This window comes from Pelodiscus sinensis, chromosome 3, assembly GCF_052426305.1.
Source record: "Pelodiscus sinensis isolate ZL-2025 chromosome 3, ASM5242630v1, whole genome shotgun sequence".
Taxonomy (NCBI): Eukaryota; Metazoa; Chordata; order Testudines; family Trionychidae; genus Pelodiscus; species Pelodiscus sinensis.
Window position 1 is genome coordinate 146,156,779 of NC_143054.1, and position 27,455 is coordinate 146,184,233.

The 27,455-nt window shown below is 44.4% G+C and overlaps 1 protein-coding gene across 5 annotated transcripts in view; it reads left to right on the forward strand.

Moving 5' to 3' along the window:
- Positions 1–27,455, forward strand: part of DAAM2 (dishevelled associated activator of morphogenesis 2) — a 371,485-nt gene that overhangs the window by 180,825 nt on the left and 163,205 nt on the right. For all 5 annotated transcript variants that reach the window (XM_089777421.1, XM_075925085.2, XM_006131756.5 and 2 more), the window contains one exon: positions 12,566–12,655. In XM_089777421.1, coding sequence (XP_089633547.1) covers positions 12,566–12,655 — 90 coding nt within the window. The remainder of the gene's footprint in view (positions 1–12,565; positions 12,656–27,455) is intronic.

The following is a 27,455-nucleotide window of genomic DNA, read 5'->3' on the forward strand; positions in this document are numbered from 1 at the left end:
GGTGGGGTGTATGGAGGATGTATCATGGCATGGGAGAATTAAAACTACTTTGAACCAATTGCTAGGAAGTATAATGGATTTTCACTGAGGGTATATCTACACTACAGAGTTTTGTCGGAAAAACTAATTTTTTTCCGACAACTTCAGGAACGTCCACACTGCAATTGCGTTCTTCTGCAAGAAAATTGAAAGAACGGAGGGTTTTTTCTGGCACTGGTAATCCTCATTCTATGAGGCAGAGGAAAAGATGGGTCAGTGAAGGAAAAATACAGCTCAAGAACAGGTATGTGGAGCTGGAGAATGAAGAAGGGGTATAGCAGGTAGATAATGAAGATGGAAGGGTAAGGAAGAAGAGAAGAGTGGCTAGTCCCATAGATAAAGGGGAAGAGTTAATGGAGACAACACCAATAATGAGCATTAGGCAGATACAGGATGGGTTAAAGAGGATTACAAGGGAAAACAGGAATGGCAAGGACTTGCAGCCAGAGGAAGCAAGAGATAGACCAGAGAATCGCACTGTCACTAGGAAAAGGCAGGTCTACGTGATTGGAGACTCCTTAATGAGAAGAATAGATAGGCCAGTAATCAGAGCTGATCCAGAGAATAGAAGGGTGTGCTGTCTGCCAGGTGCTAAGATATGGGATGTGGAACTGAGGTTGAAGAGGATTATTAAGGGAGCAGGAAGGAATCCATTGATCATCCTTCATGTAAGAACAAATGATACGGCTAGATTCTCACTAGAACAAATTAAGGGAGACTATGCTAGGCTGGTGAGGACGCTCAAGGAAATTGAGGCTCAGGTAATCTTTAGTGGGATTCTGCCTGTTCCTAGAGAAGGGCAACTAAGATGTGACAGGATTACGATGATCAATAGATGACTTAGGCAGTGGTGCTATAAGGAGGGCTTTGGGATGTATGGTCACTGGGAGGCATTTATGGACAGAGGACTGTTCTCTCGGGATGGACTTCACCTAAGTAGGAGGGAAATAGACTTCTAGGATGGAGGCTGGCTCAACTGATTGAGAGCTTTAAACTAGGAATTTGGGGGAGACGGTTGGGAGATGCCCAGGTAATCTCTATGCCAGATTTTAACACTGAGAGGGAGGAAAACAAAGTAAGAAAGGATATAGCTGGGGGTAGGAGAATGTACATGAGGAAGGGTGGGGTGGATACTAGTCTAATAGGTCATATTGGAGGTATAACATCTGTGCCAAATTGGGTAAAGAATGTGAGTGAGGCCAAACAGCAGAAATTAAGATGTTTGTACACCAATGCGAGGAGCCCAGGTAACAAAATGGAGGACCTAGAGCTATTGGTCCAGGAAGTGAAACCAGATATTATAGGAATAACAGAAACATGGTGGAATACTAGGCATGACTGGAGTACAGGTATTGAAGGGTATGTGCTGTTTAGGAAAGACAGAGATAAGGGTATAGATGGTGGAGTCGCATTGTATATCAAAGATGAGGTAGATTGTAAAGAAATAAAAAGTGATGGAATGGAGAAGACAGAATCTGATTGGGCAAAAATCACATTGGGGAAGAAAACTATCAGATTCTCCCCTGGGATAGTGCTTGGGGTGTGTTATAGACCACCAGGGTCCAATTTGGATGTGGATAGAGAACTCTTTAATGTTTTTAATGAAGTATATACTCATGGAAACTGTGTAATCATGGGAGATTTCAACTTTCCAGATATAGACTGGAGAACAAGTGCTAGTAATAATAATAGGGCTCAGATTTTCCTAGAGGTGATAGCTGATGATTTCCTTCATCAAGTAGTTGTTGAACCAACAAGGGGGGATGCTATTTTATATTTGGTTTTGGTGAGTAGCGAGGACCTCATAGATGAAATGTTTGTAGGAGACAACCTTGGCTCGAGTGATCATGAGCTAATTCGGTTCAAATTAAATGGAAAGATAAACAAAAATAAATCTGAGACTAGGGTTTTTTATTTCAAAAGGGCTAACTTTAATAAATTAAGGAAATTATTTAGGGAAGTGGATTGGACTAAAGAATTTATGGGATTATTTTAAGTTAAAGTTGCAGAAGCTGTCAGAAGCCTGTATCCCAAGAAAAGGGGAAAAAATTATAGGCAGGTGTGTTAGACCAAGCTGGATGAGCAAGCATCTCAGAGAGGTGATTAAGAAAAAGCAGAAAGCATATAAGGAGTGGAAGACGGGAGGGATCAGTAAAGAAAACTACCTTATTGAGGTTAGAGCATGTAGGGACAAAGTGAGAGAGGCTAAAAGTCAGGTAGAGCTGGACCTTGCAAAGGGAATTAAAACCAATAGTAAAAGGTTTTATAGTCATATAAATAGGAAAAAAACAAAAAAAGAAGAAGTAGGACCGCTAATTACTAAGGATGGAGTGGAGGTTAAGGATAATCTAGGAATGGCCCAATATCTAAACAAATACTTTGCTTCAGTCTTTAATGAGGCTAATGAAGAGCTTAGGGATAATGGTAATGTAACAAATGGGACTAAGGATATGGAGGTAGATATTACCATATCCGAGGTAAAAGCCAAGCTTGAACCGCTTAATGGGAGTAAATCAGGGGCCCCAGATATTCTTGGATGAAGATTATTAAAGGAACTGGCACATGAAATTGCAAGTCCATTAGCAAACATTTTTAATAAATCTCTAAACTCAGGGGTTGTACCATTTGACTGGAGAATTGCTAATATAGTTCCTATTTTTAAGAAAGGGGAAAAAAGCAACCCGGGTAACTATAGGCCTGTTAGTTTGACATCTGTAGTATGCAAGATCTTGGAAAAAATTTTGAAGGAGAAAGTAGTTAGGGACATTGAGGCTAATGACAATTGGGACAAATTACAACATGGTTTTACAAAAGGTAGATCGTGCCAAACCAACCTGATCTCCTTTTTTGAGAAAGAAACAGATTTTTTAGATAAAGGAAATGCAGTGGATCTAATCTACCTCGACTTTTTAGTAAGGCATTTGATACAGTACCACATGGTGAATTATTGGTTAAATTGGAAAAGATAGGGATTAATATGAAAGTTGAGAGGTGGATAAGCAACTGGTTAAAGGGGAGACTACAGCGGGTCATACTGAAAGGTGAACTGTCAGGTTGGAGGAAGGTTACTAGCGGAGTTCCTCAGGGATCAGTTTTGGGGCCAATTTTATTTAATCTTTTTATCACTGACCTTGGCACCAAAAGTGGAAGTGTCCTGATAAAATTTGCAGATGACACAAAGTTGGGACAAAATACAGGACTATGTAGCTCTTTAAAGACTAACAAGATGGTTTATTAGATGATGAGCTTTCGTGGGCCAGACCCACTTCCTCAGATCTGGCCCACGAAAGCTCATCATCTAATAAACCATCTTGTTAGTCTTTCAAGTGTTACATAGTCCTGTATTTTGCTTCAGCTACACCACAGTAACACGGTTACATTTCTATTACAAAGTTGGGAGCTATTGCCAATTCAGAAAAGGATCGGGATATCATACAGGAAGATCTGGATGATCTTGTAAATTGGAGTGATAGCAATAGGATGAAATTTAATAGTGAGAAGTGTAAGGTTATGCATTTAGGGATTAATAACAAGAACTTTAGTTATAAGCTAAACTAACACATCAGTTGGAAGTAATGGAGGAGGAGAAGGACCTCGGAGTCCTGGTTGATTATAGGATGACTATGAGCCGCCACAGTGACATAGCCATGAAAAAGGCTAATACGGTCTTGGGATGTATTAGGCAAGGTATTTCCAGTAGGGATAAGGAGGTGTTAGTGCCGTTATACAAGGCATTGGTGAGACCCCATTTGGAATACTGTGCGCAGTTCTGGTTTCCCATGTTTAAGAAGGATGAATTCAAACTAGAACAGGTACTAAGAAGGGCCACTAGGATGATCTGAGGAATGGAAAACCTGTCTTATGAAAGGAGACTCAAGGAGTTTGGCTTGTTTACCTTAACCAAAAGAAGGCTGAGGGGGGACATGATTGCACTCTTTAAATATATTAGAGGGATAAATACCAGGGAAGAAGAGGAATTATTTAAGCTTAATACCAATGTGGGACACAAGAACAAATGGATATAAGCTGGCTAATAGAAAGTTTAGACTTGAGATTAGATGAAGGTTTCTAACCGTTAGAGGAGTGAGGTTCTGGAACGGCCTTCCAAGGGAAGTAGTGGGGGCAAAAGATCTATCTGGCTTCAAGATTAAACTAGATGGGTTTATGAAGGGGATGGTTTGATGAGATAACATGATCTTGGTAACTAATTGACCATTCAGTGGTAAATAGGTGAATGGAGGGATGATAGGAGTTACTATAGAGAACTTTCTGGATGTCTGGCTGGTGAGACTTGCCCACATGCTCAGGGTTTAGCTGATCGCCGTATTTTGGGTCGGGAAGGAATTTTCCTCCAGGATAGATTGGCAGAGGCCCTGGAGGTTTTTCACCTTCCTCTGTAGCATGGGGTACAGATCACAGCCGAAGGATTCTCTGCAACTTAGGGTCTTCAGACTATTTGGGGGCTTCAATATCTGAGATATAGGTGAGAGGATTATTCTAGGAGGGGTGGGTGAGATTCTGTGGCCTGCACTGTGCAGGGGGTCAGACTAGATGATCATAATGGTCCCTTCTGACCTTAAACTCTCTGAGTCTATGAGGAAGGAGTATTTTTGCAAAAGAACCCTTTTGCAAAAAGATGTGTGTGGACTGGGAAGAGGGTGATCTTTTGGAAGAAGAGGAAAGAGGAAAAAGCACTGGTGCCCCGGTGGCCATTCCATCCATAGCAATCAAAGCTTGCATGTGAGAGAGCACCCAATCAGTCTGGACACTCTCTTTCAAAAAAGCAGATCGCTTTTTGATGCACTTTTGCAGTGTGGATGTTCTCTTTCGGAAGAAGCTTTTTTCAGAAGATCTCTTCCGAAAAAAGCTTCTTCCGAAAGAAGCCTGTAGTCTAGGCGTAGCCTGATTCAGGGAATAGACTGTAAAATATTAAATGTTATTTAATAGGTTTCTTCTATCCTGGAAGTCTGTGGGGAATATTCTGTTGCATTGGTAAAAAATCGAAAGATCACTGACCTCATTTGAGTTAGGGGAGGATTGTGTTCCTATTTGTGCCATTGTCAACCAAGTGTAACTATACTAAATTTAAAAGAATTAGGGCCAGATTCTGCGGTTAGTTACTGTTGCAAATTTGGAGTAGCTGAGTAGAATTGGAGCCAATTTCTGATTTCACTTATGCCTGTATAAATTTGGAATAACTCCTCTAATTCCCCATTGGATTAGAATTCCTTTGGGTTCCATCTGTGTGAGAGCAAAGTTTTTAGTCTGAGATCCGATAGTGCACATTGACAATTTATTAATTTCACTCTCTGGAAATCTTATTAGTCCTCTGTTTCTCCTGCCCTTTTACATAATGTTGTCCCAGAGAATTAAAGGTCAGCCAAGGCTTTGTCTTGTATTTGTTTTCCTCAGCAAAGGCATATGGTCAATAGGATGCACACAAGGGGATAGAGCTGAGGGGGAAGGAGAGGGCAGTACTCCCCACCCCTGGAAACCCAGCCTGCCTTTGGCATGGAGATCTGGCAGCAGTGATTCTGCTGCTGTGCCTTTCTGGCCCATGTTTTGTGGGGTGAGCCAGCAGAGCTGTGTTTTGAGCAGGAAGTGATCAAAGAGGTGTGTGTCTGTATGCTTTGGCACAAATGGAGCCGTGAATTGCTCTAGTACAGGAATCTCCTCTGAACTCATTAGTATTAAACAGAAGAACAGAGACTTCAGGGGTCTGGGGATACTAGGGCGGGGATGCTGGAAATGTAACAGTTGAAAGGGCTGTTTCCTGATAACCTTTCTCCTACACCTAGCTTCCCATGCAGAGTTTCATCTAAAGGGCTCTGACATGAAAAACAAACAATGGGCAGGGAGGGAGAGGGGGAAGGGAAATGAGGGGAGGAAGGGGAAGGGGAATGGAGGGTGGGGAAGGGTCACTTGTGCTGAAACAGCACATCTTGATGATGTTCAATGTTAATAGTAACACCCAGTGACTCTAATCACAGACAAGTGACCGGTCTCTCATGTGATGGTAAAGTCCAAACATAGAGATAAACATGAGGCTTGGACCCAAAGTGCTTACAACCAAAGATGATGAGCAACATACAAATGTTGGGAGAGAGAGAGAGACAGTCATGCAGGTACTATTTCTGTGTGTGCGTGTACACACTCAGCCCTTTGACTGGTACTGTGTGCGTGTGCATGCACACACCTCAGTAGCAGTGCAGTTGGTTACCAGCTTTCTTGTGCTTGCTCCTCCTGCGTGGAGGGAGAAGCAAAGAGCCGCAAGGGCAAGTGTTTAAGTCTCTGCCAGGGCGGGAGGACCCCTGCAGCCTGTTGGGATCGACCTTTTTAATAGTATGTGGAATGATACTGCTTTGAGACTAGGATCTGGGTGGGCCCCAACTTTTCTCCAGGACCTAAACAAGAGATTAGCCAGTGCTTAATGAAGGAGCGAGAAAGCAGCAGGAGTTCGGGGGAACTGCTGAGATTTCTCTTTAGTGGTGAACTGCTTTCTCCTTTACAGGTGACATCTTTGCTCTAGTCCTGAACTTTGGGAACGGACAGCCAGCTGCTAAGGTGGCAGGGAAGAGGAAAGATACTCAGGCCCAGATTCTTCTTTCATGTACACCAATTTCACACAAGTGTAACACCATTGACCTAAATGAAGTTACTTCTGATTTGCACTGGGAAAATAATGAGCCACACCTATCTAGTGACAGTAGTGTGTTCCTGCTTAGTATGAATATCCAACGCAATCTCTCTCTTTCCCTGCTGTGGAGCTTGGTGAATGGAATTTCTCACACATTATGTTGAGCTGACGACTCCAGCCAGTTTGTGGAGTTGACTTAATCTCTCTCAGTGAAAACTCAGTTGTCGGTTTTCAACACATCCTGCCAGACTCCTTATGTTCCAAACATGGATTTCTCCAGCATACTGTGACTTGTTTAAAAACAACAAATAGTCTGGTAGCACTTTAAAGACTAACAAAATATGTAGATAGTGTGACAAACTAGATTGGAGAGAACACTGGAAAATTACAGTGCAGAGGAACAGTACTATACTGCCCCTTGGAGATGGACAAAATAATCGAATAAATAATTCTTCCCTATTTCTGAGTACTGTGATTTCATATCTCTATGTGGCATGATTGAGATCTGAAAAGGGATTATTTTATCCATCCCCTCTTGGGTGGCTTTGAAGTGGCTTATAGGACTGCTGACTGTGAACCTTTGAAGGGGTTTCTGTTCCTCTTTCTTCTCAGCAGGGAAAAGTGCAGACAGAATGTGAAAGCCATCAGTGTAACCCATTTGTAGCTTGCCAAGATGGGGCTGGCACATAGAATGGGGACTGAAAAAATAAATGGTTCCTGGCACTGTTACTAATGCCAAAATGTAGCTGTCAGGCAGTATAAATAACATGTTAGCAATGTGGTCTCACTCGGTTCACTTGTTAACACCGTAACAGCTAGGCTGGGTTGGATCCTGCATTGGAAAGGATCACTCTATGATCAGCCCCTCCGTCATTTCTCTCTCCAATCTTAAAGACACTGGGGCTTTTTATCTGGTTTGGCTTGGACTGCATTTCAGTATTGCTCACTCCACCTCCACCACCTAAGTGACTGTACTGAGGCCAGGTCTACACTACCCCAGAAATTTGACTTAAGATGCACAACTCCAGCTACGAGAATTGTGTAGGTGGAGTCAATGTACATTAAGCCAAATTCCAGATGAGTTACAATAGTGGGGAAGGATGCAGGAGTACGTTTTGGTAATTCTCTTCAATGCCAGTCCATATACACCACGTCCACGTTCTTCCCAGGAACATTCAGAAGAGTAATCAGAAAAGTCCATGTAGGTAACAAAGAACTTTGTCAAAGAAGAGCCCTACTGCTGTGACGGGATTCCGCACACAGCATAGTTAGACTGTCCCAGCACACCTCACAAGAGTTTATTAGGATCGCCGTTCTGTAGTGTATATACAGTTCTACCCACCTAATCCCTACTGTTCCAATGACATGAATTATTCCTCCTGTTCTAAAAAGCTGAGACGGGCCCAGTGACGCTGCCCAATCATGGATTCATTTAGAGATCAGTGAAATTAACGCTACACACAGTCTTTAATATGTAGATTCTTCAAGATAACCATGGGGCACTTTAATTTTCTTCCACATTATTTTCCCTGTGTTAATTTAATGCAACACTTTTTCCAGGGGGGTGCTGGTTTTAGTTTGGCTTTTTGTGAGAAATTCCCTTTTGTTCCGCTTCTGCTGGACTTGGAACATTATTATCATAAAAAAATGGCTGCTGAACAAAAGATCCAGGTTTCATGTTCCCCAAAACATGGGACGTAATTATGTTTTTAATACCACAAAAACTGTTTTCTGTTCTCTGTCCATTCCACCTCTTCCCTCTCTTGTTTTCCAGAGTTTCAGCCATTTTGAATGCACACCATTTTTCCCTTTGGCACACAGAAATGGACTAGAGATGCTTGAACCTCAAAACCAACTCCAATAGGTTTTAATGTTGTATCATCAAAATTCAGTCTTTGTCTGTAAAAAGTGCCCACATAAAAGGGAAATTAACTGAAAGTATCCCATCCTCAGTAAGTAAAATAAAAAAGGAAATGGAAAACAGAGTGCAATGTAAGGAATAATAACTGGAGGGGTTTTTTACATCTCCCTGAGGCTGCCCTGGCAAATGTCTTTAATCTCTATTTCACTGGAGCACCTGCAGCTTGAAGTGCTTTTGAGAGCCAGGCAGCTGAGCTGTGTTGTACTGGAGCCTGTTGGCATTAGTCTCTGGAACTGAGCCCTCCATTCAAAACATGGAAGAAGAGCTACTACATTTCTGTAGGGAAATCACCACAACAGAGAGAGAGGGATTTTTTTTCTTCTTAATCCCAACAGAATTTCTCAGCTTCCTCCACATGCTCCCTCAACTGGCTCTGTTGGTGTTCTAGATGACATTGCTCAAGGTCCTTGCAACTTTTATACTCTCCTACCTCCTCCTCTTTTGTTTTCCTCTTCTGAGTGACCATATTCTCTTGCCTTCTCTTCTTGGTCTCTTTTCCTTCAGTGGGCAGCCACAGTTAGTGCACTCTCCCTCCAGCCATCTAGTCACCGAGTCCCTGACTTGATGATTAGTCTCACTCTGAAAACAGGCCAGCGTGACGTGTTCATGCACACATCAGATATAGCCTTTCAAAAGCTCTTCAGAGCCTGAGGTGCTTGTTACAACCAGTCTTCTAGGCAGTGGGATTCATAAGATGCCTTCCATGAGAATTCCATATTGGAGCAGGCAAATGGTCGATGTGCTCCAGTGTCTGCCCTTTCCTCTGCAGTTCTAGAGGTGCTTCACCCTGCCACTGCACAAAGGGGTAGAGAAGGGCAAGATCTGGAGAACCTTTACAGGACAACTGATACCTCAGCATGAGGGGCTTTTGGGTGTTGGGGCAAGGGGAGGAAGAAAAATAAGGCTGATATATCCATGACTATGGCGTTTCACTGGCTTTCCTCCCTCACTGAAGGAGAGCACAGCTGCCAGAAGAATGACTGCACTGATGGTTAGGGAGTGGCTTTGCTGCTGCTCTGCATCCCATAGGGGAGGTTTTCCTCATCCACTCTGGAAGTGGCCTCACTGGCAACCTTGCCATTTAGTCTGTGAACTGGAGTCCAGGGTTTGGCCTTCTGACCTTGGTGCTTGTTTCAGAAGAGGGAAGGAGTAGCCCACCTGTGACCACGTAAATGCTGTTCCATGAAACTAGGTTCCTTCATGCTTCTTGGTTAGTGAGCCAGTTATGCCCTAAAACATAAAGATGACGGGTAGGGCAATGCCTTACTGTTTGTTCAGTCTGATCACTTTGTTAGGTTATGGAGTTATGTTAGGGTATGGCTAGGGTTACCAGGTGTCCGGTTTTGAATCGGACAGTTTAGTATTTGAGCTTTCTGTTCGGGAAACAAATTGAGAAAATATAAATGTCCGGTATTTTCTAAATAAGATGTAATGTAGATTGTGATGTAATGTCAAGTGTGTCCAGTATTTTTGTTGAAACCATCTAGCAACCCTAGGTATGGCAAGCTTTTTTGCTGTTGCCTCTTCTATCAGACTATTGCCTATCTGTTCTGTGAGGCTGCTCATGCTATCAGGATGCAAAATTCATAATTTAAATGGCAGTATGCTAGGTGGGGCAAAGACAACAGCATGCACCTTGGTCAGGAGGTCAGACTAGTTTGTCTCAATGGTCCTCTGAGGCCTTATAATCTATGAATTATAGATTCAGAGACACACCCATAAAAAGGGTTCAGCAACTTTTTGGAAGTGGCTAGGTTAAAGCATCTTGCCTGCAGGGTATGCTCATTGATGTTCCCATGTCATGTTTGTCTTATCTGTTATTGATTGAGTGTGCTGTCATTCAGTATGGTACTGGGAGCTTCTGTGAAAACCACACAGAACTGGCTGTGTCTCAACTTTCTCTTGTACATGAATTAAGCTTTGTAATAGAACTCCTGCTGTTTATCTTATTTGCCTGCAGTTTCTTGCCTGTTGTTACTCCTGATAGAGCTGTGTGGGTGAGGAGAGCTGGTTAGATGCTATTTTTAAAACAAATGATAAACTCATTTGTCATTTAAATAAAAAGAGCAATGATGAGTTTTTAAGTACTTAGCTGAGACTGGCTGGCTCACTTCATTGCAGCCCTAGCAGCTCTTCTTCCAAACCTGGAAACTCCGATTTGCTCCCTGATCCTCCCACTGTTCCCACACGCTTGACCTCTAACAGCATTCCTTTGCTTGTCTTACAAACTTTCATGTAGTTTTTTCTGTCCCTCTCCCCCAAAAGAATAGTGTTCTGGTTGGAACTTACAGAATTCCTTGTCTTGTTTCGCTGCCCCCTTGGTTGGAAACTTACCCTAAACATTTCCACATGGTTTGCGTTCTTCATGCACAACTAACATTTTTTTCTTTAAACATTTTTGAAGAAATCCTTCAGCTTCTTCTACCTTTTGCTGCTGGCAATGACCTAGCCTTGTTACTGTTTGCGTTTCTTTTGTACCTTTCTGCTGCTTAAGTCTCTGTTGACCTTTAAATCTGTCAGCAGCAGCTACCAGGCTCAGTATGCAATTTAGCTCACTGTTTTCACAAGTTTCCCAGCCCTGAAGGCTTTCCAAATGATCCATTGTGGGGCTGAGTTAGAGGTATTGTCCCTGCAATAGGCAGGCCTAGCTGGGTGCTGCATTTACAGTTCTGTTAGCCCTCACAATGTCATCTTATTATAGTACCCCTGAATGCTTTCTCCTTCAAATAGATGTAGCAATAGGTAGGTAGATTTAAAAAAAAAAAAACTTTCTGAAGCATTGTTTGAAACTTTAAGATCAGACTGCATGGTTTTTATACCACACGTGCGTGCTCTTGCTCTTTTTCAAGCACACCCCTCTGCCGCTTGTCTTTGCATGGTCAGCACAGAGGACCAAACAGAGCAAAACATGTTGATGTGTCCTCTTGAGAATAATATTTATATTCCACCAGAACCTACAAACTTCACCTGACAGTGGAGCCCCATTTTGCAAAGTGTTTAACATACACAGTGAAAAACAGATCCCACCCTGAACAGTTTTCCCCCTTTCCCATGCTATTTAGATGGCATATTATCATCCCCTTGCAGAAGAGGAACCGAGGCACAGAGCCGTCATGTGCCATGTCCAGAATCCCACTGGAAACCTGTGGGAGAACTGGGAGTTGAACTCAGATCTCCTGAATCCAATATAGTTTCCTAATAGCAAGGTAACCCTTCCTCTCTCAGAAATACTGTGCCATGCTTGCTGCTCTCATCCACAGGCAAAGGTATTTGCCCACTTACACCAAGGGTGATTTTTGTCTCTTTGGAATATGTTGATTTTTTCCCCCAAACATGAGGTGTTACTTCCATCTTTTACTGGGAAGTGGATGATATAAGGAAGTGGAAATGGATCCTTTCATGCCATTGGTAGTGTGGGGTGGGAGTTAGGGTGCTATTAGAGGTTGGTGCAGGTCAGTGTTGAAGTGTTTTGGCAAGGCTAGGATAGGGCTGGGCAGGAAACAAGTTGGTATTTTGGGCTTGGAAAACAGTATATTGACTCTCTGTACATCTCCGAGAAAGGTTAGGGTCTGATTATTTTAGCCAGAACAACAGGCTTTTTTTCACTTCAACTCTTTCTTGACATATCACCTTTATATTAGGACATATCACTTATTCATCAAACAGTGATTGCTCTTAGCCAAGTGAGCACAGGTGTAACGATAATTCACAAGAGGAGTCAGACACTGTGCTTGCTTGTCATCTGCTCTGACTGGGGGTACCTTTGGCAGAATATGTGACCATAGGCCGGGAGTGAAAGGGACGCACTCAGTACAAATGTTAAAGGTCCATTGTTACAGGGAGACACTCTGCCTCTTTACCTGGGGTGGAGTGGGGCGGGGCGGAGGTGTGTGTGAATATGCTTAATCCATGTTCTTCTCACAGTAGCAGCAGGTATCCATGTAACTGTGTTGCATTTATAATCCCAGGATGAACTGGATCTCACGGATAAGAACAGAGAGGCTATGTTTGCACTCCCGCCAGAGAAGAAATGGCAGATATACTGCAGCAAAAAGAAGGTACTGCCTTTTGATTTTTTAAAGTAGATACATAATAAACTGTATCTGCGTGTAATTATGTATGTGCGTGCATGTATAGTGTTTACCCATCTAAATCTATACAGAATAGATAGTGGTGTGGTGGAAAGGCTTTATTGACGTGATATTGGGACAACTTTCTTATGAGTAGTGAAAGCACAAGTGATTTATGAAGGGCATAGAGAACAAGTTAATGCTTTTATGCCTTAGCATCATAGAGCTGGAAGAGACCTCAGGAGGTCATCAAGTCCAGCCTCCTCCCAAAGCAGGACCAATCCCAACTAAATCAACCCAGCCAGGGCTTTATCAAGCCAAGAAATAAAAACCTCTAGGGATGGCAATTCCATCACCTCCCTAGGTAACCCATCCCAGTGCTTCACCACCCTCCTAGGGAAATAGTTTTTCCTAATATCCAACCTGGACCTCTCCCACTGTAACTTGAGCCCATTGCTCCTTGTTCTGCCATCCGTCACTACTGAGAACAGCCTCTCTCCATCCTCTTTGGAACCTCCCTTAGGGAAATTGAAGGCTGCTATCTAATCCCCCCCCCCACACACACACACCACTCTTCTCTTCTGCAGACTAAACAAACCCAAATCCCTCAGCCTCTCCTCGTAGGTCATGTGCTCCAGCCCCCTAATCATTTTGGTCACCCTCCGCTGGACCCTCTCCAATGCGTCCACATCCTTTCTATAGTGGGGCGGAGGAGGGCGGAGCAGAACTGGACACCAATACTCCAGATGTGGCCTCACAAGAGCCAAATAAAGGGGAATAATCACTTCTCTGGATCTGCTGGCAATGCTCCTCCTAATGCAACCTAATATGCCATTAGCCTTCTTGGCTACAAGGGCACACTGTTGACTCATATCCAGCTTCTCATCCACTGTAATCCCCGGGTCCTTTTCTGCAGAACTGCTACTTAGCCAGTTGGTCCCCAGCCTGTAACAATGCTTGTGATTATTCCATCCCAAGTGCAGGACTCTACACTTGTCCTTGTTGAACCTCATCAGGTTTCTTGTAGCCCAATTCTCTAATCTGTCTAGGTCACTCTGGACCCTATCCGTGCCCTCCAGTGTATCTACCTCTCCCCATAGTTTAGTGTCATCTGCAAACTTGCTGAGGGTGCAATCCATCCCCTCATCCAAGTCATTAATAAAGATATTGAACAAAACCAGTCCTAGAACCAATCCTTCGGGCACTTTGCTAGAAACCGACTGCCAACCTGACATTGTGCTGTTGATCACTACCCATTGGGCCCAACAATCTAGTAAGCTTTCTATCCATCTTATAGTCCATTTATACAATCCATACTTTCTTAACTTGCTGGCAAGAATATTGTGGGAGGCCGTATCTAAAGCTTTGCTAAAGTCAAGGTATATCACGTCCACTGACTTTCCCATCTCCACAGAGCCAGTTACCTCATCATAGAAGCTAATCAGATTGGTCAGGCACGGCTTTCCCTCCATGAATCCATGTTGACTATTCCCGATCATTTTCCCCTCTTCCAAGTGTTTCAAAATGGATTCCTTGAGGCTCTCCTCCATGATTTTTTGGAGGACTGAGGTAAGGCTGACTGGTCTGCAGTTCCCTGGACTGTCCTTCTTCCCTTTTTTAAAGATGGGCACTACATTTGCCTTTTTCCAATCATCCGGGATCTCTCCCAGTCTCCATGAGTTTTTAAAAATAATGGCAAAGGCTCTGCAATGACATTTGCCAACTCCCTCAGTACCCTTGAATGTATTAAATCCAGACCCATGGATTTGTGTATGTCTAGCTTTTCTAAATTGTTCTTAATCTGTTCTTTCTCCACTGAGGGCTGCCCTCTTCCCTCCCATACTGCATTGTCTAGTGCAGTAGTCTGGGAACTGACCTTGTCTGAGAAGACAGAGGCAAAAAAAGAATTGAGTACCACAGCTTTTCCCACATCATCTGTCACTAGGTTATCTCCCTCATCCAGTAAGGGCCCCACACCCTCTCAGATCACCCTCTTATTGCTAACATGCCTTTAGAAACCTTTCTTGTTACCCTTCACATTCCTTGCTAGCTGCAATTCCAATTGCACTTTTGCCTTCCTGATCACTCCCCTGCATTCTCAAGCAATATATTTATACTCCTCCCTAGTCATCTGTCCAAGTTTCTACTTCTTGCAAGTTCCTGTGTTGAAGCTCACCAAGGATTTCACTGTTAAGCCAATCTGATCGCCTACCATATTTTCTTTTCTTACTGCGCATTGGGATGGTTTCTTCCTGTGCCTTTAATAAGGCTTCTTTAAAATACTGCCAGCTCTCCTGGACTCCTTTCCTCTTTATGTAAGCCATTGCAGGGAATCTTGCCCATCAGTTCTCTGAGGGAGTCCAAGTTTGCTTTTCTGAAGTCCAGGGTGTGTATTTTGCTGCTCTCCTTTCTTCCTTTGGTCAGGATCCTGAAATCTACCATCGCATGATCACTGCTTCCCAGGTTGCCACCCACCTCTACTTCCCCTATTAGTTCCTCCCTGTTTGTGAGCAGAAGGTTAAGCTGCGAATGGCCCCTGGTCGGATCCTTCAGCACTTGTACCAAGAAGTTGTCCCCAACATTCTCCAAAAGCTTTCTGAGTTGTCTGTATACTGCTGTATTGGTCTCCCAACAGATGTCAGGGGGTATGTCTACACTACCCCGCTAGTTCGAACTAGCGGGGTAATGTAGGCATACCGCACTTGCAAATGAAGCCCGGGATTTGAATTTCCCGGGCTTCATTTGCATAAGCGGGGAGCCGCCATTTTTAAAACCCCGCTGGTTCGAACCCCGTGCAGTGCAGCTACACGGGGCTCGAACTAGGTAGTTCGGACTAGGCTTCCACGAGGTGTACCGGTAGTTCGGAATAGGAAGCCTAGTCCGAACTACCTAGTTCGAGCCCCATGTAGCCGCGCTGCACGGGGTTCGAACCAGCGGGGTTTTAAAAATGGCGGCTCCCCGCTTATGCAAATGAAGCCCGGGAAATTCAAATCCTGGGCTTCATTTGCAAGTGCGGTATGCCTACATTACCCTCCTAGTTCGAACTAGGAGGGAAATGAAGACATACCCAGGGTGATTAACATCCCCCATGAGGACCAGGGCCTGTTATCTGGAAGCTTCTCTCAGTTGTCTGTTCCCTTACTGCATCATCATAAATTTTGTATATGCCACATATGTTATGGCAAAAAATTAAGAATGTTTTATGGAATTTTTAAAGTTTTTTATTTCTTTAGTTACCATAAATCCAATCATAGAAGGTTCAGAGAGTGGAACAAATATTTTTAGGAACCACTATAGGTAACTTATTATATGTGTAATAATGTTGCTGTTGTAAAGTTTGATATTTCAGTGTCCCCCAGAGCAAGCAGCAAGTGGTATATATCCCATCTGAGAGAGATTAGCTCATGTGAGTTTCTAGAGCTAAGTTCCTTATTCAACTAAACAGGAATGTTTTAAAACTGCAGTCAAAGAAGAGAGAGACTAGAAGGGCAAGGACTTGTAGCTGATACCTACATTAATTTCCTCAGACTCCTGTCACTAAAAAAATGGGGGGGGGGACAGTTTAGGAGAGGTGGCTTGATTTTTTTTTTTAACTCCTTTGGAAACATGTATGAGCGTATCTACACAGCAGTGCAAGCTCAAAATAAAATATGCAATTTGTACTATGCAATTTGCATAGCTTATTTCAAACTTATTTCGAGAGAGTGCCAAATTTCAACCACTATTCTGACAAGTCCCTTAATCCTTGTGGAATGAGTTTTACGGGGATGTCAGAATAGCAAGTCCGTTATTTCAATTGCATTTCAAAATAACGGGTGTGCTGTTAAGACACAGAAAATGTTATTTCGGGGTACCGGACGCATCCCAAAATAGCACCTCTGTCTAGACACACCCTGAGAGACTCCCCCAGGAGTAGAGCCTGGATATTTTTGCTGGTCCATAAGAAATAAAGAAAGAAGCATTTTCTGATGGTGTAGCACAGTTGTTCCCAACCTTTTTTATATCGTGGACCAGCAAACCCATTCACAAACTTTTGGCAGACTGGTAACCTTTTATTTGCATATTCATTATGGTATCTAATTTTAAGAGGTCACATGTAATTTTACATCACATTTATATACACTCAATACATGTCAGAGTCTTCAGATATCTATAACACTTAAAAAAAAAATCACAGAAAAAATTCCCTGCTGGGTGGGGCAGCCCCTACCCAGGGTTGATTGGTGCCTGCAGAGGGAGGGGCACAGGGAAGGGCACAGACAGGGGCCATGTGGGGCACCCTATTTACCAACTGAAATTTTGCCAGGGACATAGGAGCTGCTACCCCCAAGTGCTACCATCAGTCATCTCTGCCCTCCCACGACTCCTGCCCCATGGGGTGGGGGAGCTGCCATTGTATCTTCCCCCATCTCCTTCTGTACAACCCCTGCCCTCTAATCTCCTCCTTCCTCAGCCAGGCTGCTCTGGCTCCCACAGTCTCCCCCCAGCCTCCCCTCCCTGCATCCCCCGCCTTTTCCTCCATTGTACCCCTCCTCCCATCTGCCCCATAAGTCTCCCCCGAATCCCTCCAATGTCCCTTCAGCACCCCCTGCCCCTGCCTCACACATCCCTTTTCCCCCTCACCTCCCTTATCTGCCCTGACCGTCTTCAGTCCCCTATGCCCCCCAGGACTGGCTCCCCTACCCCACAGACACTGGGAGCTGGCAGCAGTTTCCCTGCCCCCAGGCAGGGATCACAGCCAGCTGCGCTGGGAGCAGCTTGGGGCAAACTCTTCCCCTGCAGCTGCGGGGCACTGGGGGCAGTGCTCTTGGTGGGGGAGGGAAGACTCTCTTACCTGCCTCTCAAGAGTTGCCTGCCCTGGGCCAGGGGCTGGCCAGGCTGGGTGCGCTGTCCAGCAGTAGGACTGGCCCTGGTGGAGATTCTCCCTCCCGGCTGCAGGCCGGGCTCTGGGGACCCAGCAGCAGCCCCCACCGGGACTCAAGAATCTGGACTGGAGCCTGGCTCTAGAGTCACCACAAGCAGCGGCTGCCATTCGCTTCCTGTGAGCACTGCGGGGGCTGAGCCCAGCCCTGGCCACCAGAGCCCCTGCCCGCTGCTGCTGGGTCCTAGCAAGCAACCCCGCGCACTGCAGCCCCTGTCCCTGGGGGCCTTCCGGCCCCTGGGCTTGGGCAGCGTCCCCTGCATCAAGGCAGAGTCATGCAGAGAAGCCAACGCAGCGCTGAGCGCGGGGAGAAGATAGTCCTGGGGAGAGGAGAAGGGGGGTTTCTGGAACTTGTTCCAGTCCCTCCGAGCCAGTCATCAAGGTATGAGTGTGGCCTGGAAGTGTGCCGGGGCCTGGCAGCCTTGGTTCTTAGATCAGCAGTTGGGAACCACTGGGGGCAGGAGGGGGAGAGAGAGCACAAGAGAGCACAAGCACGCGCCCCACCAGGAGGTCTTAGGTTTTTGTCTTCTAGAACCTCATCCACGTAAGAGGATAATGTTCTGATTCTGACAATTGAGTTGCCTCAGACAGTAGACTCATTCTTTTAGCACCGAAGAGTCCAGATTCAAACTCTGCAGATGATCCAACTATCAGAGCTGTTTCTCACTCCATATGCAGAGAATATGGGGACCCACAAAAGACCTTAAATACCTTGCCTCTAGCCTCTGCTTACAAAAAATGGTCCCCAGAGTTACAGATGCACTGACTCTGGAAGATAGGCTGCCACCATCAAGTAATTTTTAAAGAACCCTGAAAAAAACAGGATGGAACACTTGAATTCCTCCCCCAGAGGTACCCCAAGCTCTTCTGCCACGAGAGGTTGAAAAAAGAAAACAGAGAAAACAAACTGTCTTTGATAGCTGACCTCTCAGTCTAGGCAGGCACACATAGAGACCTGCTACCTTCTAGGACACAAGAGTCAAATCATCACCTAAAAAATACGATTTTATTCACAAAAACCAAAAAGATGAAATCTATGACCCAGGAAATGATGATGATGATGATGATGAATAAAGTATTAGTGTCCTAGCAGTAATCCAGGAAATACCGAAGAACCTCTTCAGCTCTGAGAATTCCATATGCCTGTTCTGTTTGGTGGCTTACATTATCCTTCCTGCTGGTACATGGAGCTTGCATGTGGAGACAAGGTGCAGGCTTCTGTGATTAATGTCTGCCTTACGTTTTTGCTGGCAGATTCATCTGGCTTTCTCAGCTCTAGTGGGAGAGGATCTATTTGTAGTCATCTTAGAGAACCACACATTCCATCTCCTGGACCAGCCAGCTTTGGCAGGAAGTTGCAGACTTTAATGTATTTAATATGTTGGTTGGATTCACTACATTACACTTTTTTAAGGCAGTAGATTTGATATAAGAATTCCAAAGACCTCTGGAGTTAAAGGGGCCACACATGGGAAAATCTTGCATAATATATAGATGGTGCAAACTCTGAAGTGTCCTATTAACTGAAAAACATGTGCTGGTGCCAGATGTCCCTTAATTGGACAATAAATACTCTTAATTATCTGATGTTCTTTGCTTTCTCTACCACTCTGACCCCCTTTCTTTCCCAAAGGACAGTCAGAATATCCGTGTTGATCTCTATCTTCCTCCCCAACTGTCTGTATCCAATCCAATCAATCTATTATTATTCTACTATGACAGAAATTTGCTAGGTGTCAGGCAGCATGGAGAGTCATTGTCCCTTCTTGAAAGAATTTGCAATCTCATATTAGAGATGAAAGGCTCCAATTCTCTAATGTAAAGCATTCTGTCAGGTTCCTGGGATGTGCCCTGCAAGGAAGGTGCCATCCTGCAAGGTGCTGAGCACTCTCCAGGCCCATTGGTTTCATTTAAATCAAGACCGAATGTGACATGACGGATGTGCACTGGGAATTGTTCTGGGGCAGTTCTGCACTCTGTACTATACAAACAGCCAGACCAGATGATCACAGTGGTCCCTTCTGGCCTTGGAATCGATGAATGGGGAGTGGAGAGTTGCCTTGCAGGAGAAGTGAGCAGCCAGTCTGGAATAGGATGTATACTCTGGCATGGGAGTGCTAAGAAGTAAAAATTGCAAGGCTCATTCACACACATTAACCCAAGATGCCATTTCCAGTATAAGACAAATGGAAGGTCAAAGCTCCCAAATTTGCCTCAAAGGCTCTGGGTCCCACAGACTGTCTTAAGTAAACAAATGTCTTTTACAAAAATGAGGCTCATACATCACTCAAGAAGTCACTTGGTTCATTTATCTTGACAATTATCGTTTAGATTTAATTTATTAATGGTGGTGGTTACCACGGTGCTCGTGAAAGGTCACTGTGGTACACTTAGACATGATTACAATCTGTTTTTCACATCATTTATTGTTAAGAAATGGAGGAAGGCAAACTTTAAAAAAAAATAGGCCTGAGCCAAAATACACCATCCAGGACTTGCAGACATTCAAATATGGATCCAAACATTTTGATTTTGGGGGCCTGTCTCTTATTTCAGATAAATTTGCTAAACTGCAGTTATCTAGAATTCTCTACCATTTGTGTAACCAACTCCACTCTGGCTACCACTGGCATTTTGAAACTAGTACTGCTAGTATTAAAAGCAGATCCATCGCCACTTGAGCTAAAGGCGTATAACACCTCTATCTCCTAGTTGTAGTAGACTCTTACCCTATTCTATGGATCTTCCACTGATGGGAGACAAGGATCTACTGAGTCCCAGCATGAAACATTTGCACCTTTCTCATGTCCTTCCCTCTGCTCCTTCAGAGTGTTTCCAAAGGGAGGATGGGGGAAGATCTATTCAGTGCTGATGCTATTACACAGGATTTCATTTATATAGGACTAAATCATGATTCAGTCTTCTATGTTATTTTAGCCAGTTGGGTTATGAGATCTTCAGACATCAAATTCCTGCTTTGGGTCTGCATATTGCCCTCTGCTATCTCTATATTGTGAAAGGGGAGTGTATGTATTGACTGCGGCTTATGATACCTTCAACCCATTCATGTAACATATGCTGCCTTTGTTGGTTGTGTGCCTCTCATCTGGACAGCAGTGGAAATCCAGACTATAGTAAAGCTACTGATGCAATTATGCCCATATAAAACACACCCTGCAAATTTCTTGGGAATTACTTGTTTGCATAAACTGTAGATCAGGCTCTGTATGATGCAATCAGATTACTGTTTAGAAATAATAAAGTTTGTGGTACCACCAATGCTTAAAAACTGTTAACTTTTAAAGTTACTTTTTCAAACACACACATGCACATAGTATTAATTATTGCTTCACCAGGAAAAGAGTTATTGGTTAAATTACTTGACCAGCTCTTATTAGGGTTCTGTAAGAGCCAGAGGTGTGAATTGCTGAGCAACCTTAACTCATACTGTTTTGGAACATTCTGCACCTCAATCAGGATTTAACATGCCAGTTATCACCTAGTGCCATCTGAACAATCTCAGTAACACTTGGCTTGCTTAGACTTCTTATTGCTAGATAAACAAGTGAGGGTATTTTCTTTTCACAGCCCTTGCTGCCTCCAGAGATTAATTTGTAAACCTCCAAATAACCAAATTTCAGTGGGAAGTGAGTAGATTTTGTGCATTTGGATGGATTTTTTTCCTTGTCATTTGCTTTGATTTGGACTCAAAAAGCAGATCTGTTTCTAAATGATGATCTGACTGAAAGAACCTGGTATGTTAAAACTCTCTGGCTATGGCACTCTGTTTCCTACTTTGTTTCACTTCTTGTGAGATAACAGAGGGTTCTTGGCTGAAGCAGAAGTGGCAGAAAGAAGGCTTGATGGCCTGATTCTGATCTTACCCTGAAGTAACTCCTTTCTCTTCTAGAGACTTGATTGTGATTTATACCAGAGCAGGTGAGGACGGGAGTGAGGAGAGAATCAGGGCAGGCTACGTCTAAACTACACCCTTCTGTTGGCAAAGGGAAAAGGGGTTTTTGCACAAAGAGGAAATGTCCACACTGCTTGTTTTTGCACAAAAACCCTAGCGAAAAAACAGATCAGCAGAAAATATACAAATGAATCACAAGTCATGCAAATGAGCCCCATATTAGCATATTTTTTGCTGAGAAAACTCGTAGTGTAGATGTAGCCAAAATGAGCAGTACAGGATCTTTCGAAATGGGGCATTTCTGTCGAAAATGTCCTGTGTAAACTGCCGGGGGGGTTCGAAAAGCCTCATTTCCAAAAAAAAAGCAGCATCTGTCATTATGCAAATGAAGCATGGGATATTTAAATTCCGGCTTCAGTTGCACTTTAGATACATCTAATTTACATCCCTCTGCTGCCAGAGGAGTGTAGTTTAGGCACGGCCCCAGGGTGTTGAAGAAATAGCCAGTCCAGTCTAGCTCTGCCAGAGGAGGCACTTGTGTCTGAGAGATCCTGTAGCATTTTTAATCATCCAAGCAGTGACACTTCCCATACTAATACCTAATCCCATACAGATGGAGAAGCCATTCTTCAGTGACAAGGTGATGACTAAGATGCTATCTAAAAAAGCCACCAAGGAGGCATTCTGTGGAAACCATGCTGTGCCCGCCAAAAAAATGTAGCACTTGAGAGAGAGCAGAATTGTCTCCATTTTATTCCTGTCAGCTATTAATTGGATTCAGTGAGGATGACTGTCTTTTGAAAAATCCTCCTACTATCCTTCATGTGTGTATATAAAGTTGTTGTCTCGGAGGAAGGAGCCCATTGACTCGAAACTTAATCCTGCCATTGATTTACTGCATAGAATCAGTCAAGTCATTTTGTGTCTTTGTCTGTTTCCTCATCTGGAAAATGGAGGTGATGATCTCCACCCAGTCTCACTGGAATGAGCTGAAAGTTATTTCCAATTCTTTGTACAGTTATTTGCTGTAGCTTGCTGTATTAGGGCCAAGGGTTATTAATTGGTGTGTAATTATAAATATAGAATGCTCTGAGACAAACTTCACCTATGATAAAACTAGTCAATTCCATGGAAGTGTCCTGTTTTCCTCCTCTACAATATGCACACCTGGCCCGAGGGGTACAGAGGTATTTTCTGTCCGAGTCTGCAGATCGTCCCAAGTCTCAGTTCTGCTGCTCAGACTGTGTGGAGTAAAAACCCATTATTTAGGGTGTTTGCTCATTGCAGGATACATTCCCAAATGATGTGCTCTCTGCTGACTGTGTTAGGAATGAGAGGTACCTAGTACCTCTCAGGGTCAGACCTTTCGTTCTGAGCAGCACTCACTGCTGGCTTTTTATAGCCGTGCAGTGCAGTGTCACATGGAGTCCCAGCCTGTGCCCATACCATCTGTCTAACGTTAATGGAGAGAATGTCTAATATCCCTAGAGAGAGTTTCTTTTCTCACCTGTGCTTTGCCCTTGTGGTTTACATTGGCAGCAGACAAATATTTTGCCCATAAAAATGCAGCATGATATTGTGCAACCGGATGTAGAAGCTAGAGGCTTCTGTCTAGGCCCAGATCTGTCCTCAGTGTCCTCTCTAACCAGAATCCTAAATCCAGCTCCTATCATAATCCAAACAGCAGTTGCTACTCGACACCAAGCCCCAGCCTGCCTACATACAGCATTTTGTCCTAACCAAGTGATTCTCAAACTTTTTGGTCCCTGTCCCCACCTGACTCAGTGCAAACCAGTTGCTAATGGAAACTCGCCGCTCATTACATAATCACACATGAACCATTTTGCTAGTGCTGCAGCTGGGGAGAATGGCTTCACTGAAATTATTAAACAGATTAAGCATTTTAATTTTCTCATGTTAGTTTATCAAAATTCATTTTAAATAAAGTGAAATATTAATTTATGTCCAACACAAAAGCTTTTAATATTTTTCTTTATTTCTGGCAGCGGTGGAGAACCTTTTTTGGGTTGGGGGCCACTGACCCACAGAAAAATGAATTGGGTACCACACAAGTGAGAAGTAAAAATCTCCAAAAACCTGCAACCCTCACTGATGTAGCCCCCAGCTGAGACCCCTCACTCCTCTGGTGCTCCAGGGAGAGGGAGGGGGAGGGGGAGGGAGACTGAGGTTCAGGGCTTCCCCTAGGCCAGATTTACTTTTCTGGGTTCTGGAGATAGTGGATTTTATGGATCCCCGTAAGCTCTGGGGTGGGGATAAAAACGAAGGGTTCCTTGTGTGGGACAGGGCTGCCAGCAAGTGGGATAAGATATGGTTACGAGGTCTGGGTGGCAGGTAGGGTGCAGGAGCAGACTGGGAGTAGGGTGTCTGACCAGGGAGAAGAAGCAAGAGCGGCTGCAGTGTGTGGCTAGGAGGGAGGGTACAGCCCCAGCTCATGGAGAGAGGCAGAGCAAGCTGCTCTGTGCGCTGCTGTTCCCCCAACAGGGTGCAGAGAAGGTGGAGTGACAGCCCATGGAGCCACTTGTTCTGCCTCTCTCCACAAGCCGAGTCTTGGGGGGAAGGTTGAGGCTTTCTTCATCTATGTCCCCCCAACCCACACACCCTCCGAGCAGGAAGCCAGAGCTGATGCTTCAGTCTCTCAGCTGTGTGGTGACCGTGACGCTGGAAAAGCAGCATGGGCTCCCTGAGGTGGGTGTGGGGGGAGGAGGGACTGAGTGCGAGTCGTGGACCACCTGTAAGGACTGCACTTTGAGAACCACTGTCCTAGGCCATGGATATATCTCCTTTCTCTCTTTCTGGTGTCTGCTGATGAAATCAGAGCAGCTTTAATGTCTTTTGACATAAGAACATCCTGCCCAGTGTCTGCTGACAGTGGCCAATACCAGATGCCCCAGAGGGAGGGAACGCAGCAGGTGATCCTTACAAGATCCCTCCCTTGTCATCCACCTCTAGACAAACAGAGGCTAGTGACACCATTCCTACCCATCCTGGCTAATAGCCATTGATGGACCTAACCTCCATGGCATATGTAGGTAAGAGTGGGAGAAAATGACAATAATGAAATCAGTCTTCCATATCTCTTAGGTGAAACCTGTTGAACTGATTGAGGACCCTGCATGCTGTGTTTGCACCCTGATTTACTGAGGCTAAAAAACCTGATAGTATATAACTTGTATTAAGTTCTCAGCTTGAATGGGAGCTGAAAAGCTGTTTCTTCTCAAGCTCTGAGGTCTTGTCTCCACACTACTCTTGCTAGAGCTGATCTCATCACTGATGTTTAAGGCAGAGCAGGGAGCTTTAGGTCTTAGCCACACCATTGTTTGCAGCAAGGGAAAGTATTCATTTCCTTCAAATCCCTCCCTCGGACACCTCTCTTCTGTGAGGACATGGAAAGGAATGTTCTATTGAAGCAGAGGGGGAAACCGGGCCTTCATTTGCTCTTAAGTAGGGGCACAACACACCAGATGGCGGTCTCACCATTGTATTGTCTACGAGTGAGGTTTTGCCTTTTTTTCCCTGTATTGTCTGATTTGGATTATGAAACATCCAGGGCAGGAGCCATGTCTTCCTTTACATTTGTATAGTGTCAACCACATGCTTGGTGAATAATTAATCATGATGGAAATTAGTTTCATTGTTTTCAACTCTTTGGGGGAGTTGATTTGAAAGTCTGTTCATAGAATCTGCTGCTGATTTAGGATCTGAAACTTTTGGGGGATTTATATTTCTAAGGCGTATTTAATCTCCTCTCTAAAGATATGTCTATACTGCAGTGTAAGCCTAGGGCTTGCACTCAGGCTGTAGCCCTTATAACCCCTCTTCTGTTCACACAGGTCATGTTAATCCAGAGTCACCGATCCTCACAAGAATGAAGGGTCCAAGACACAGGCAAGGCAGGACCCAGAGTTCAAGCCCTATTGCTTTGCAATATAGAAGCAGTACCACTGGACTTGTGTTGTGAGAGTCCATCAAGAGTATCTCACACTTCTTTGGGCCATCTTTCTTTGTCCTCCAGACCATCAAAGTTGGTGGACATTCACATTTTCTTATACTGCACCATGAACAAAGGACTAGAGTGGCCACATTTCTGGAAGGCACTAAGAAGTCTGAGGTACGAATGTCTGGACTCAGGCCTAAATGTAGTATAAATGCTGATGTCCTAGGTTGGAACCCTCATGTTCAACAATTCCTAAAATGGGGTTATAAACTTGTGTAGACACACATGTTCTGGCTTAACAAGCCTGGAGTCTGACTCAAGTTTCTCACCCTGGATTTAAATGGTGGTGTAGACACACGCTAATGCCCTTCTTTAACTTTGTTCTCCAGCACTCAGCAACTGTTGCAGTGCTGAAGTGTCCGTACTCAGTATCTGATATGGTACAATACTTGAGAAGCATTTTATTAGGTATCCCAGGGGATCAGAGCTCGATGACTGTGTGATAGCTCTTTCCCTTGATTGTGAATATTGTGCCTTTTAAGGAGATGGAGCTCTCTTGGTCCAACTAGTGAGAGGCACTAAATCCAGAGTAGCATTGCTGCTGAGGTAAGAGCTACTAATAGCTGGTTGATCAAGCCCCAAATCAGAGTCACGGGGAGCTGGTTGAGTATGTGATACCTCATCTTGGCAGTGGCTGATCCATATGTCAGATACAAGCTTCTTACATCTATCTAATCAAGGTAGTTACTGCTTTAGCTGAAGTGGTTTGGTTTTATGTTTTGGAACCAAAGGTGGCAGGTCCTCTCCCCACTTATTCCTCCTCAATTTGTTACAGAGGTTTAATGCTTCAATCTTGTAAGTTGAATAGGAATGTCACATGAGTCCATAGGCCAAACTGCTTCTAGGCAGGGCCTCAGAAGCCCACAAGAACTCTGGCAAGAGTGAGTCTCCGTGTTTGTGTAGCTCTTATATTTACCCTGACTGGGATTCATCCCTCATCTCCTGCACCATCACAAGGAGATCTGCTCCTTAAAACAGACTGAAACTTCTAGTTCTCCTTAATTCCCTTACAAGTGCCTGGCACTGCAGTCACTCGCAGCCAGATTTCTGCATGGCTTCAGCTTCGGAGACTTACTGCTGGAAAAACTAGCCTGAAATGCAGATTTTCACAAAACAGGAGTCTCTGAAAGTAGTCTTGCATTTCAGTTACTGTTGTTCAGCAAAATCTCAAGGTACTGGTTAGTCACCAAAGGGAGAATGTTGCCCTTTGGAAACAGCTGCTGCTTCTTGGAGGAGTGTCCCCGTGGGTGCTCCACCTTAGGTCTTGTGGCACCTCTGCACACCTAGTCAGAGAGTTACAGTAGCACTGCCCTCCAATAGGCCGTGCACGTGAGGCAGGCGGCACCTACCACGTATGCGCAGCAACCGTCCCTTCAGTTCCTTCTCTGCCACCGTTGGCATCAGTCGGAACCGCGGTTGCTCTCCATTCTTGTAATTTTTAAATGTGTGTCTAGCTAGTTAGCATTACAGTTAGTGTTAAGGTTTGCTTTTTTTGTTTTCATTTTGACAAAAAAACACCTTTCATCTATTAGAAGGCCTCGCAGATTTTATATTACCTGGGATGACTGGTCCCCCAGGTTTTAAGTGTTGCCTCTCCTGTCTGCTGTCTGTCCCCATCTTTGATGGTCTTTCCCAGTGTGTGCACTATTTGGCTCAGGCACACACCACTGAACACTGCCAGCATTGCAAGCAGTTAATGACTCACACGTGGAAGGCACGGGAGCTCCAATTAAAACTTCTTCTGCTGGAGAAAATGGTGAGACCTGCCCCACTCCCGCGCCAGTTGTTCCCCATGTCTGAAAAGGCCATGTCCACCAGCTCGACCTCGAGAGACTCTTCCTCCAACCAGCCCAGGAAGAAATCTCATTCTTTGGGGAAAAGTGACTCTCCCTCAAAAAAATGGGTGCAAGCACCCAAACCACCCCCTGCTCTGTCCCCT